The sequence below is a fragment of the Hemitrygon akajei genome, chromosome 24 (assembly GCF_048418815.1).
Source record: "Hemitrygon akajei chromosome 24, sHemAka1.3, whole genome shotgun sequence".
NCBI classification, from domain to species: Eukaryota; Metazoa; Chordata; class Chondrichthyes; order Myliobatiformes; family Dasyatidae; genus Hemitrygon; species Hemitrygon akajei.
In genome coordinates this window covers 53,778,012-53,792,091 of record NC_133147.1, presented here as the reverse complement: position 1 = coordinate 53,792,091, position 14,080 = coordinate 53,778,012, and the positions used below count along the sequence as shown (strand labels likewise).

Sequence of the window (14,080 nt, the reverse complement as noted above, 5' to 3'; positions counted from 1 at the left end):
AATATTGACAACATCTTTCTCTATCTTACTCAGACAAAACAGATACGAGTATATTATAGAACATAAAAAAAGAGATTAGACAGGAACGTCATTTGCAAAGAGCTGTTGGCATTGATAAAGAACAAACAAGAAATGAATTCCGAAACATCAGAAAATCTGTAGATGCTGTAAATATAAGTAGCACAGAACATACTGGAGGAAGACAGCAGGGCAGACAGCTCTTATAGCAGGTGCCGCTGAAGGAACTCGGCCCGAAATGTCGACTGTATTCGTTTCCACAGATGCTGCCTAGCCTGCTGTGCACCTCCGGCATTTTGTGCGTGCTAACAAGAAATCCTGTCGGCTCTCACATGAACAGATCAGGCGCTGCTCCTCCTGTTACATTGTGTCTCGTTTCGAACATGTAGACTGTCATAGACAGAGGTCTAAATAGGAGTGCAGTAGTCACTTAAAATGAGAACAGAGATGTGCTGTTAAAAGAATGAAATTCGTCGATCGCCTCGGACAGCGAAACTTGTGACCAAGGAGATGAACAACTCAGTAAATATCTTTAATTTTAAATTTACAGAAATTTTATTCGAAGTCCTGCTTAAAATTAGCATACCTTTCAGAAGTAATGAGCAAGAGTAAACAATAATCGAGTGAAATTTTGTAACGTTCATAAAACTAAACGTTGTGCCTTTGTTTCTACATACAATAATTCAGAGGAGGTCACACATCGATCATTACCCAACATCTAGCCCACAAAAAGAGAGCGTAATAACACATTGTGTGCTGAGTGGTGAACCACTAATTTCACCAGCATGTTTGTCTTTCTCATTCTGATCCCACTTGTAATGAACACTGTCTTTGAAAGCAAGCTTTTCAATGAACATTTTACGTTGACTGTGCGATATTTCCTTACCTTCTTGTCATTATTGTCGGGCGGCACTGTGGAACTCCATAGCAGGGGTATTGCCTTCTGCCGCCGGCGTAGAATGGTGAGTCTGTCGGGACCCTGTGGACTTATGGTAACTGTGTGGCGATTTATTTTGAATTTATAGACCTTTAACATCTTTGGACTATTTTTACTGTGCCCATGGTCTTTTTTTTAAATCAATTATGCTATTGTTTGCACTGTTGTAACTATGTGGTTTTGTGCAGGTCTTGTAGCTTTAGTTTTTGGTCTTGTTTTTGTCTGGTGGATTTGGAGCTACTTTCCGGGGAACGCACTAAGAGAGTAGCGTTTATTAATACGCAGCAGGCTCTCCGGGCTCTGGATTGGCGATTGCCAAACGTTATGTGGATTTTCTGGTGTAGTCTGTTTTACCGTATGCTTTTGTGATATCATTCTGTAGGAATGTTGTCGCATTTTTTAACTGCATTGCATTTCAGGTTTCTAAATGACAATAAACTGAATCTGAATAATTTTCCCTCACTAATTAAACTACAACAACAAATTCCTGACTCTAATATATAAATTATTTTGAATATTTATTTCCAAACGAAACCATCTTTCATTTGGCTTTCTTTTCATCATTTACGAAGTCTCCCATTTAGTGTAAGTACAAACTTCACACCATTCTTCAGCTCTTCCCTGAATTTCCTTTGTGTCAGTCCGTAGGCACACGTGTTTGTGCAGGTGCTGAGAAACTGTAACATAAATCCACATTGTTGCAGGATATAGGGCGGAGTATTCAAATATTTGTTTGTATAGGAATAATTCACCGTCTGCCATTTCATAGAGTGTATAACATAGGGCATCCAGAGTAATATGAAATTAGCTGATAGAGCGAACAATAGAATCATTGACTTCCTCCGGTTCTCCACTTCTGAATCCTTTTGATTTTCGCTGTTGCTCCGAAGCCCCCTGCGGACTCTGTTGGCCGCAATTATGTTCCTAACTGTCAAACAATTAAACAGAATAATTAAACAAATCGGTAATATCGGTGCTGTGATGCTGTCAAAAATCTCGTAGGCTTTCCATAAAGATGAAGTAAAGTATTCGGGAACTATGCTGCAGCGCCAGGGCACATTACCGATTATTTCAAAAGGCTCCACAACAAAGTACAGAGGGACAGATCTCACAGAGCTCACCATTGCCACTGATCCAATAACTATTGTCGCAATTCGCTCTGTGCAATATCTCTTCCGAAGCTTCTGGCAGCAAATCGCAACGTATCGATCGAACGTGAAAGCAACAGTTAGCCAAACGGAGCAGTCCATGAATGCAATTTTAACGACAAGCATCAGAGCACACACCGGAGTAATGAGCAGAAAGCTGGCGTAGAAATAGAGGTTATTTATCTTCTCTGCAATAATGGCAATGACAACCACCATGAAATCGGCCGCTGCCATTCCTACCAGATAACAGGTGATGCATTTCGATAGCCCGCACTTTCCTCGAGACAGGATCACAATCGCAATCAGGTTGACTGGCAGTAGGAAGGAAAGACAAAGAAAACTAATTAAAATGAACATGTGAAATGAACTTCAATTGGTATGGATTCGAAGAGAACTTTGTGAGATTTGCTCATAATGTCTATCTGGTATTCCAGACTTCCGTGATAGCTCAGCTGCATTAAAATGGTGTATTTGATTAATACTGCATGAAGAAATAAGATCTTAGAACATGGAGCATTTTGAATAGAATACAGACAGACAATATTAATCATGAATATATAACACTGAACACATCGTTCTCTCCATGACATACCTGCCAACCTCGATAGTGACCAAATGAAGCCATTTCGTTCTGCATGCACCATGTTTCCCTGCCAGTTTCACATGCATCTATGTGATGTACGTATTGCTATTGTACCTGATTTCATAACTACACCGACATTGTGTTCCCGACATTTTGTACTCTCTCTGTAAAAGAAAGTATGTTCATTGTCGTTTGCTTTCCTCCCTATCTGTAGAAATTCACGAACTGTAGAGTGTGACATTTACTCTGTTACATCTGGGAAATAGAAATCTCTGTCGAGAACCCTGTTTATTCCTTTCACCATTTTGCAGGTCTGCTCTCATTATCTGACTCGCCGGCGATAATCGATTCAAATTCTTCCAAATTCTTCTGGCTCATCCTCTCCAATACAGCAACATTCTGGCTAACGTATTTTCTGCGCCCACCACTACGCCTCAATATTTTTTCTTTGTGTTAATGTGCCGGCCGGGTGAGTACCAGTGAGCTTCATTGCCGAGGAGCCACAGACGGACATTCAGCGACAACAGGAAGCAAAGAAACCGAAAAGACTGAAAACCCCCGGCTGCTCGGACAGCATCTCTGAAGTAAGTAAGCCAGTTAATCTATCAGGTCATTAATATGCATCAAAGCATGGGAAGGGTGAAAGGTAGATAGTTCTACATTGAGGAATGGCAGGGTTCCAAAAATATAACAAATGGAGTCTCTCATTTGGTGTGGCCTCCGTTGCCATGTGAATGAACTGCGCCATCAGATGAACTGCATTACATTGATGGAATCATGATGCTTCATTCAATGAAGGGAGAGGGAACATAAAGGAATAAACATGTACCAAAATTGCAACCTGACGCACTCACCCTTTACTTTAATGTCCATTACTTTGTGCTATTGAAGGGGGTGAAAAAACACCGAGCTTTTATTACACATTGATGAATTTTCGCAAAGTAGCTCAATCCCGGTGCACACAGGGAGGCAAGATCCTTATTGAGCTCGTGGTTCCAAACGAGCCCATTAGATTGATACGCAGTTATGCGAAGATAATGCACTGATGCCTGAGACTGTCCTGACATCGGAGCAATAGGACAGGATGCTCAGCACAGCAATTTTCAGTGAAGGATTGGAACGGAGTATTAAAAATAATGTCGCAAATACTAACTTACTCAAAAGTATCTCATATCCTCGATGCTCAAAAATGTAAGTCAGATGGGAAGTGAGATTAAATTCTATTCAAGTGAAATTGTAGCCGGTTAGTAATATAGAGAAGAGACATATCAAACTGCACGAAACATAATAAACACGGAGCCACTTAAGTGTAACGAGGAATAGGGACTTACCGGGAATACCAACTGCTGCAAGTATAGGGTAGTAAATGCTCACGATGGTGTAAATTGCTGGATATCCCATTTTCGATTGTGAAAATAGACCAGTTGCTGAAGATGTTCCAACTACTGCATGTACTGGCAATTAGTCTAAGAAGCAATTATATAAGACAGGAGAGAGCCTCAGGGACAATTAACGGAACAATTGCAAGGCCATGTTAGAAATATCTCATTGAACAAGCATGACAGCGAACTAATTTTACTCACTCTCCACTATACAATTCATCTCAGTCCTCGAGGGATTATACACTTGTTTTTCAAAACAAATTCTCAATTGCATGTCGCAACTTTTATCTTTATGACAATAGCCTCGAGTTTATTCCATACAACTACACTGGGCATCAGCATTAAGTAGAATACTGGACATCACTCCAAATAATAATAATTATGCAGCAGATGCAACAGTTGCGTTCATGCAATGTGGGAGCTTGATTTAATGTTATCAGCAAAATGAGAGAAGTGATCAATTTGTGGAGCAACGTCTATGTCGTCCTCTTCTCATTCAGATGTATTTACTGTTGGTGTGGCAGACGAGATTAGAAATAAATAGGTAGTTGTTGAAGGCGTTATTCCCCAACGACACCAGTTCAACATGAACAACGTTGCAAATGGCATGCAATGACGCACCGAGACAGCGACAGGGTGGTGAATCTGTCGGATTCTTTGCCACAGACGGCTGTGGAGGCCGTCAATGGGCATATTTAAAACAGAGGTTGTTAGGGACTTGATTAGTAACGGCGTCATAGGTTTAGGTGAGAAGGGAGGAGAATGTCGATGAGGTGGATAATACATCAAGAATGATGGAATGGCGACTCAGGCTCACTGAGGCGAATGGTCTGATCCTGGTTACATGTCATATGGTATAATGGTCTTACGGAATCTGTACGGATATTGTAACACCATTCTTTCCAGTGTACAAATAAACTGTTTAGCTGGAAGCACTGAAAGATTGACTTGCCGAATACACATTGCCGACTTTTGAGCTACTGACCTGTGTATGTTATTTTCGAAATTCTATTCTATTTGCCTCAGTTTCTGTCTTCACATTTTTGTCCGATCTTCACCAGTTTTCATTCCCCTATTTGAAGAATCCTCCAAATGTAGTGGGCAATCTTCGCATGTTCTCGTGACTCCAGCTCTTCTGCACGTCAGAATCACCGACAAGTTGTTTTATTTCCGGTGAGAGTTTTCTTCCACGCTTTATCAAGTTAACCGGCTGAAATTTTAAAATTTCAAAATAAAACCTAAAGGTTGCCTATTTCCATTTCTAATTATATCAATGCTCTTATAATTGCAACATGCACCCAATCATGCACGCAAATCCTGAACAAGTTCCATTGCCACCAGTCAGCTGTGAATCATGTGCCTATTCTATGTTCATTCTTTATTCTTCTATGATTTCGAAACTGACGTTGATTGGTAGAGAGACGAGTCTTGATGCAAAGCCTGGGACAGACACGTCGATCATCAATTTGACTCTGCACACGGTTTTTGACACGCTGTGTTACTCTATCTCTTTTTTTACAGATGCAATCATCCACCATCCGTTGAGTCCCAGTGTATCAAATACTCCTTTCTTCAAACAATTTCTATCAATGAAAGAGTTTCTTTTAATGCCAATGCAATTGTTGAAACCCCGCATTACGCAGTGCACACCCGAAGTTCTTCCTACTTCTTGCAAGTATCGCCAGACATTCGAAGACCTGTCGCTGGCCTTTCTGCTATTCTTTCTTGGATTGGAAAGAAATGTAGGGACACATTCTAGTGCCACCAGTCAGCCTGTGAAACATGTGGCTATAATCTGTGGAATATTTACTCTTCTATGATTTCTAACCGGACGTTGATTGGTCGAGAGACGACTCTTGATGCAAAGGCTGGGAAGATACGTCGATCATCAATTTGCCTCTCCGCATGGTTGTTGACCCGCTGTGTTGCTGTATCTTTTTTTTTACAGATGCAGTCATCCACAGTCCTTTGTGCCCCATTTTTATCAAATATCCCTTTCTTCAAATAATTTCAATTAACGAAAGTGTTTCTTTTAATGTGGATGCAATTGACGAATCCCCACGTTACACAGCAAACACCCCAACTTCTTCCCACTTCTTCCCACTTTTTTCTAGTAGCGCCATATATGCGAGGATTTGAATCTGCTATTCTTTCCTGGATTAGAAAGAAATGTACGGACACCTGTTGCCCAAATTCGCCGAACTGGTTGTAGATTACTTTCAGGATACAAAGGTATTGCTTTCCAATATTTTGCAACCAAAATCAGCGGATTCTTATGTATAATACAATTTTCACAAAGTCCTAAATTAAAAGGACTGATAAGGTATCTACGGGTTAACGCAATATTGGGAGTTTATACTGTTCAGGCTACTCTTCATAGACTACATCCTTGTCTCGTCTCTGTGGATAGGACAAACTGCCAATACGCGCTATTTGACTTGTGCGTCCCCTCTCCTAATGAAAGACAGATACTTCCAGCGAACGAAGTATTTTATTAACAATGATACACATTTAAATTTAGACAAGAAGTTTTTCCGCATAGATTTAAAACTCACGGGGTATTTCTAAAATGTAAAAGATTTCCAAAGTAAGAAAGAGTTAACTACTACAAAAAATTTCCACCCAGAGAGAAAATTCTGATCAACGAAAGTAATAACTCCGTCCCTCCATCGCCAATCACCCGAAAAGGTCTTATGCACATTTTTCCAACAGCCAACAAATTCTCAATCCGTGGTAAATCACGTCACTAAAATTCCAATGTACTTTATCTTTTTCTTTGCTTAATATGCATTGCCATATGTGAAAAAGCATAATTCTCAGCTAGTAGGGTCGAATCGATTGCTATTCTCGCCTTTCTATGTGCTGCAGAAGATTTGTCATGCATTGTCTTCCATTCCTCGACCAACGCTGATATTATTCTCAAACCTCTCGTCTTTTTTCCCGTTTTACATTGCTATAGCCTTCATAGAGATGACTGAGCTTTCTCAAATCCAGAATTATTTATTTATTCAAAGTTAAGGGAGATAGAGCCCAATCTTGGTCGTAGCTATGTATCCTTTGAAATAATACCAATGATGTACATTTAATGTATCAAGAGCAAATGCAATCTACTGTCATGGTGTCGACTCTCATGCCATTCAAATAATAATTGGATGTTGCACCACACTCATCGAAGTGGGATAACCGAAGCTGACAACGTCGCTCAGAAAACAATCGAGGAGACATTCGTTTCTGGATAAAATGTAAGCCAGGTTGAAACAATGAAAGGTATCCTGTCCCCTCAAGCCGGTGCCGTCATTGTTTTAAAGCTAACTTAACCGCAAGAAGCTCCCGATTCCCAATATCATAGTTCACCTCTGTCGCAAACGTCTGCAGTTTATTTATCTGAAGGTGTCCTTGGAGACAAAACTCTCTCCCCCCAACGCTGGCTGTCTCTCTATCTGACCCTCAACACCTTCCCTCCTCTCACCCAACTCAGTATGGGAAGGGCCAGGAGCCTCCTCTTCTGGTACTGGAGCGCCAGCGAATGGGAACAGCGGCCACTCATCTTCCGAATCGGTATCCATACCCGGGTTAAGGACCCGTCCCCGCTCTTCAGCAGCGGCCTCTTCCCTCGCTCCGCGCCCTCGCAGAGTCCTTGTACTAGGCGCAACCTCCCACTCTGCCTCCTTGTCCACCTGCACTGCTTGACGCAGGGGCAGCAGGTGATTCCGATGGAGTACCTTGATAGGCCCAATCCCATCCGCAGGTTTCAGCCGGTAAACTGGTCGATTCGGCATCTGGCTCTCTGTTACATAGGGGCTGGCCGCCCATTGATCTGCCAACTTGTGCTGACCAGGGAGTCCCAAATTCGGTAAAACGACCCGGTCGCCCGGCCTGTAAAGGCTCCCTCACGGGCTCGCAAAGTCCCGCCCCTGATCACTATGGATTCGCTGGGAAGGACATAACACCTTCGCCACTGTCGTCGCCTTCTGATCCTTAGTGGGAAATGCCTGAGCATAGCGAGTGCAATGATCGGTGAAGACTAAGACATTCGCGGTGTTGCGGGTTTCAGGCTCAATCGACAGGAAATCCATACATACCAGGTCCAGAGGTCCCGCATTCTGCAAGTGCGACAGCGGAGCCGCCGACGCTGGCAGGGTCTTCCTCCTAGTGCAAGGACGGCATTTCCTACAGTATTCTTCGACCTCCCCCCCACCTCATCCGGCGCCAGTAGAACCGGTTTTTGAGTAATCCATAGGTCTTTTCCACCCCCAAGTGTCCAGAAACATCATGTAAGGCCTGGAGTACAGTCTGCCGATACATCTCCGGCAGGACCAGTTGCCAACGGTGGGGTTGGTCCGGAGGCGCCGTGACCCGGTACAAGATTTGGATCTTTAACTTTAACCGAGACCACTCCTTCAATAACAGAGGCACGGACGGGTGTTTCGACTTATCAGCCAACTCCACATCCCCCTTCTCTACCGCTCTTCACACAGTGCCAAGACCCGGGTCATTCTGCTGAGCAGCTGCCACTTCCCCCGGACTCAGTTCTGGAAACTGTTTAGTCCGCAGTGCAGTCAGGTCACAGTAAGCTAGGGGTATGGCGTCGTCAAAAACCCCCAAATGGTCCACGGCTCGCTCCAGCCTTCCTCTTCCCTCGGCCTTCACAGTGATAGCAAACTGACACATCGCCTTCACTCCAGGGCAAGGACACTCTCCCACTCCTCGTACTTCTCCTGTTGCCCGGCTCCCGACGTGACAAAGCATCCGCATCGACATTCTTGCTTCCTGGGCGGTACCTCAGGCTGAACTTATATATCGACAAAGCCGCTAGCCACCGAAGTCCTGTGGCATCCAGCTTAGCCGAAGTCAAAATATAAATGAGAGGATTGTTATCCGTTCTCACCTCAAACTTGGCTCCGTACAGGTAATCGCTCAGCTTGTCCACCACCGCCCACTTCAGCGCCAGGAACTCCAACTTGTGAGTGGGATAGTTTCTCTCAGAGGGCGACAAGCTTCGGCTGACAATTGCTACCGGTCGCAATGCTTTGCCATGCTCCCGGCACAGAACAGCCCCTAGACCCTCTCGGCTGGCATCCGTGTGGGGATCCATTTTGGGGATCGGCAAAAGCCAACACCGGGGCCTGGGTCAGCGCCCTTTTCAAAGATCAGAATGCCTCCACATCGATCATCCCATCTCGAGCCGGGTTCCAGTATCCTCCAGCGTTTTGCCTCCGGTCCCCCTTCCTTTTGTTTCCCAGCGGGGGATATCCACACAACAGCTGAGTCAATGGGTGACACATTTTGGCGTATCCTTTCACAAATCGTCGGTAATACCCACAGAACCCCAAAAATGAGCGCAGAGCGCACACTTTCTGGGGTCTCGGCCAGTTGGTCACGCCCTCTATTTTGGTTGGATCAGTAGCCACTCCCTCTTGCGAAATGATGTGGCCAATATAGCTAACCGACGACTTGCAGAACTGGCATTTGTCCAGGGAATGCTTCAGCCCTTCTTCATTAAGCCGGCTTAACACCTTCAACAGCCTCTCCTCATGTTCCTCCAAAGTCGATCCAAACACTATCAAATCGTCCAGGTACACCAGCACCTCCAACAGATTCATATCACCCACAGTCCTCTCCATTAGCCTCTGGAAGGTGGCTGGGGCCCCCGATATGCCTTGGGGCATTCGTTCGAACTGAAAAAAACCCCAGCGGGCAGATAAAGGCCGTCTTCGCTTTATCGCCCTCACTCATCGGGATCTGGTAATACCCACTTCTTAAGTCCAGCACACTGAACCATTTCGCTCCACTCAGGCAGGCCAACGCGTCCTCGACCCTCGGGACAGTATATTAATCAGGGACAGTTCGCCGATTCAAAGTCCTGTAGTCATCAGACATTCGCACTCTCCCATTCTTCTTCCGTGCCACCACTATTGGGGACGCATAAGGACTTCGGGACTCAACTATGATTCCAGCTTCCTTCAACTTGTACAAGTGCTGCCGCACATCTTCAACATCTTTCGGGGCCAGCCGCCGGGATCTGTCTCGGAACGGGGTGTCCCCCGTCACCCGGATGGTGTGGCGAGTGCTTTTGGAGCAGCCCACATCAAACTCGCCCCGAGAAAAAACAGCTTCCATCTTCAGCATCTTCTCCACTAGCCTGCGTTTCCACTCCGGCGACACAGGAGAATCCCCGAAGTTAAAGGCTTCAGCGGTCAGCTCCCTTCGATGCTCCAACCCCTCCCCGTTAGGGGTCCTCACTGGTGCGCTAGACATGACCGTCACCGGGAACTGATGTGCCAGTGGCATTCCCCCCTTAAAGGTGATGTCTCTTGCCGTGGTGTTCCTGACACTTACGGCTATACGCCTCGCATGTACCACCCCTGGACTCTGCACTTCGGGCCTCACCAGCGACCCCGCCGGAAATCGTGTCTCCCCTTCAAGATGGTCCGGGGCGTCTACTAACAGGGCTTTGCCCGTCGGCACTCCTGGGAATCTGGGGGTCCCCTTCACGAGTGCTACCTCCCCTGGTCGGATCACCTTGGGCCTCGCCTGCGTATACCACACCTTCCCTCGTTTACACTCCGGGTCCAGCCCTTGGAAGGCAACCCCTTCTTCGAATACCGCTCGATGCACCGAGAGGGTCTCCAGAAAGTGTTCCCCCCCCCTTTCTCCTTACAAGCTCCCAGGAGTCGTCGCACAACGGGGTAGTTGGTCCCCACCAGGAGGGCAGCAACACCGGTTCCACCGGATCAGGACACACCAACACCAACGTCTCAATAGCTTCGGACACTCCCACATCGCCCTCCGAGAACTCCAATATCACCGATAGGTACCCATCGTACGGGTAGTCACCCTCGCTCACACCCCAAATCTGCAGGGCGTCAAATGGGGTTACGGGCAAATGCTTTAGATATTGATTGTAGAACAATAAGGTCACCTGCGATCCCGTATCAAGAACGGCTTTCGCGTAAACTCGCTCTATCTGTAGACACACACTGGCATGGGGTCCTACCAGCCCGGTGGTCCCCTGGCTGATTTCTGGGAACGTGTTCCTCTAGAGGCTCCAGTCCGTTCCCTCACTGAGCCTTTCCTAAGTTTCCCGACACCTCTCCCTTCTTAGTCGTAGGGGGGCTTACCCTCCGCGGGACTCCTTGTCTCTCACAATCCCACCTAAAGTGTCCCTCCTCTCCACAGCTATCGCACACCCTTGGCGGCCCACAGTCCCGCCTGAAATGCCCCTCTTTCCCACAGTTAAAACACACTCTGCCCACGGCCCCTCCTCTACCAGGACGGCTCCCGCTCCCATCCCACTGCACTGGCTGCACTGGCTCCCCTGTCCTTCCCCTCCGGAGAGGGGTCCCTACTCCCCTGGGGGTTGTCAGTCCTCCACCCAGCCACCACTTCCTGTATCGCTGAGGATCGCTCCCGGAAGCCCGAGCCCCTTTTCCGCCCCAACGCTCTCTCTTCCTCCCGCACCTCTCTAATCAGTTGCCCGAACGATGGACGGGGGCCTTTTCTATAGGCCTGCCAGATAGTCCACGCCACCTTGTCCTCTTCCAGAGAGCCACTGAATATCTGACTCATCCTCATGCTAGCCACGTCAGGCGCCTTCACTACCCCGCGGCGCCGCAACCCCGTAAGCATCCCCTCCATCCGAAAAATGTACTCGGAGAGCTTTTCCCCTCTCTGTTGTTCCAGGCGTTGAAACTCTGCTAAAAGCAGCCAGGGTTCCCCTGACAACCCAAACGCTCCCTCCAAAACTTCTATGCATTCCTCCACTGAAGCCCCAGGCTTTTCAGCTTTCAACTCCCGGACTGTTTTGGCTGCCGAACCCCTCAAACTTCCTACCAATCGCTGCCTCTTCTCCTCCTCCGAGCCTGGCCACTCCTCCAACATCAAAGACGTATGCTCGATCCAGGTCTCATCGTCCACCTCCCCATCCGGGGTAAGCTTGGCTCCGGATAACACCTCCAGCTTCAGCCGTGGCCTCTCGGCCACACCCACCAGGGAGATAAGTGCGGCTGCCAGCTTAGAGGCTTCTCTCCTACCTGGGGGACGGGGCCTAGTCACGCTTCCCTCTTCCGAACTCCCTTTACTAGTGACGGGCACCTCTCCGGGGGCTACCTCTAGCTCTAGCTCCTCCTCCGGTGTCTCGTCATACTCATCCTCTGTGAGGGTGTGGAGTTCCCGCGGCCTCGCCTCTCCCGGAACAGTGACCGTCGCCAGCAGTTCCAACGTCATGACGTCAGCACTCGTACGAACCAACACCCAGCTAGACTCCAACTCTTTACCACACCGTCTAGCTACCAATTCTACCTGCCCAATACCTTTTACCAAACTTAACTCCCGCACTAACGCGTCTCCCGAAACTCGAAAATCCACTCCGCTCACTACACAGGCATACTGCACCGGTACAGCTAACAATCTTATCTCTGTCCATCTCCGCACTGCTGCCTGCGCGATTCCACAGCCCCTGACAATCCAATCCGGGACGACCACCCCACAAATGTAACTCTCACCCAACAGGCTGGTATATATCTAGGGGAAAATGAGATCCAGCCACACACCACCCCCACCTCCCGTACACGCAGGTGCTGTGGGAATCAAGTTTATGCCTCGTGCACGCACGCAGTATCAAATTCACACCAGATACCGTTATGAAATACACTTTAAAGATTTTACTATAACTTAAAGAGTACTAGGCAATACAATATATATGAAAGAAAAGAAAAAAAGCAAAAGGCGCCAACTTATCAAAGTTCAGTCAGTTTAGTGCACATCGTTGGAGCTCAACCATCGAACCATTCGACCCCTCCTCACTCTCCTCCGACCTCCACGTCTTCGCACCTGGCACCACCCCCGATGGTCAACCAAGCAGTGCAGCGCACGTCCACCTTCCTCGGCGTCTTCTTCCCGACTCCCCTGAAAAGACCGCGAAAACCCCCAAGCGCCCAACTTCACCAGACAAAATAACATTCCCCATTGGTTAACAAATGAATACAATCACTTGTTGTCAGCAAGTCTAAAGCTAAACAACTGCGAGAGAAACAGTTATCAGACTAAGAGGCATTCCTACTCTAAACAAACCAAATAAGCCATTTTGAGTAACATACACAGGACATTGTACACTTGCAAATGAGATATGAAATTGGAACCTCGTGCATCTTGCAACTAGTCAGCACAGAAGAGAACGAGACGTTTACTTCCTTTCATTTCCATTCCTGAAGAGGAGGCTCAGCCTGAAATGTTAACTGTTTACTCTTTTCTATAGACGATGCCTGGCCTGCTAAGTTATTTCATCATTCTGTGTATGCTGCTTTCCAGCATCTGCAGACTTCCTCGTGTTTAGAATTACTAGCTTAATCCGTTCGGCAGTACATTCTTGGTTGAAGCCTTTACTGTACAGTACTGTTCTATGTTGTATTTCCTGTAAGACTCTAAATCGTAACCAATTTTGAGAACCGAATGCCAACGTTAGCAATAGAAGCAAGTTCACAATAAATCGGTGACTGAATAAAACTCACATCGCGTTTGTGACGTTCATGAAAATGACTGCGTCCTTTAACTGATATCATCTGACCGAGCAAATGGAAATTGTTGAATTTAACAACGGCATCCTTTAAATTAAGTCATTTAACAGAGCAAAAGGAAATAGTCGGATTCGATGAAAATGTCTCCCATATGCATTGAGACCCGGAAGGACAGTCGGAGAAGAGCCCAGAGGATGTTTGTGAGAATATTTCCCTGGCTGTCTGGCCCCTTTGTTATGAGGATATCGTAAGCGAAGAGATTGTGCCTTTATAATGAAGGCGCTTTCTTGCGGCTGACTGATGTCCGAGAGTGTAATCTTTCTTCCATACAGTGACATTATATTGGTTGTAATTATGCTTCCGTCCACAAACGGATAAATAACCGAGAGCATGATCAATGGCAGCGTTACCGGTCTTGCCTTGATCCTGTTTCTTTCAGTAGATGGATGTTACGGCGTGTTTCAAAAAAACTTATTCCACAGAATGATACTGACATC

At 46.5% G+C, this 14,080-nt stretch overlaps 1 protein-coding gene across 1 annotated transcript; it reads right to left on the bottom strand.

The window, feature by feature from the left end:
• Positions 1-1,515: 1,515 nt before the first annotated feature.
• LOC140715750 (probable G-protein coupled receptor 139) lies at positions 1,516-4,087 on the bottom strand. Its single transcript, XM_073028121.1, has 3 exons — positions 4,018-4,087; positions 2,019-2,414; positions 1,516-1,883 (listed from the first exon to the last, which is right to left on the bottom strand). Exons 1-3 carry the CDS (start codon positions 4,085-4,087, stop codon positions 1,516-1,518), a joined length of 834 nt encoding a protein of 277 aa, XP_072884222.1.
• Positions 4,088-14,080: the final 9,993 nt, after the last annotated feature.

What these genes read in the sequence shown, in the direction of transcription:
- LOC140715750 (XM_073028121.1), bottom strand. Translation starts at nt 4,087, where the DNA reads ATGGGATATCCAGCAATTTACACCATCGTGAGCATTTACTACCCTATA. An exon ending in TGCAGCAGTTGGTATTCCCG is followed by an intron (nt 2,415 to 4,017) that starts GTAAGTCCCTAT and finishes TCCTACTGCCAG; the next exon opens with TCAACCTGATTGCGATTGTG. An exon ending in GGAGCCTTTTGAAATAATCG is followed by an intron (nt 1,884 to 2,018) that starts GTAATGTGCCCT and finishes ATTGTTTGACAG; the next exon opens with TTAGGAACATAATTGCGGCC.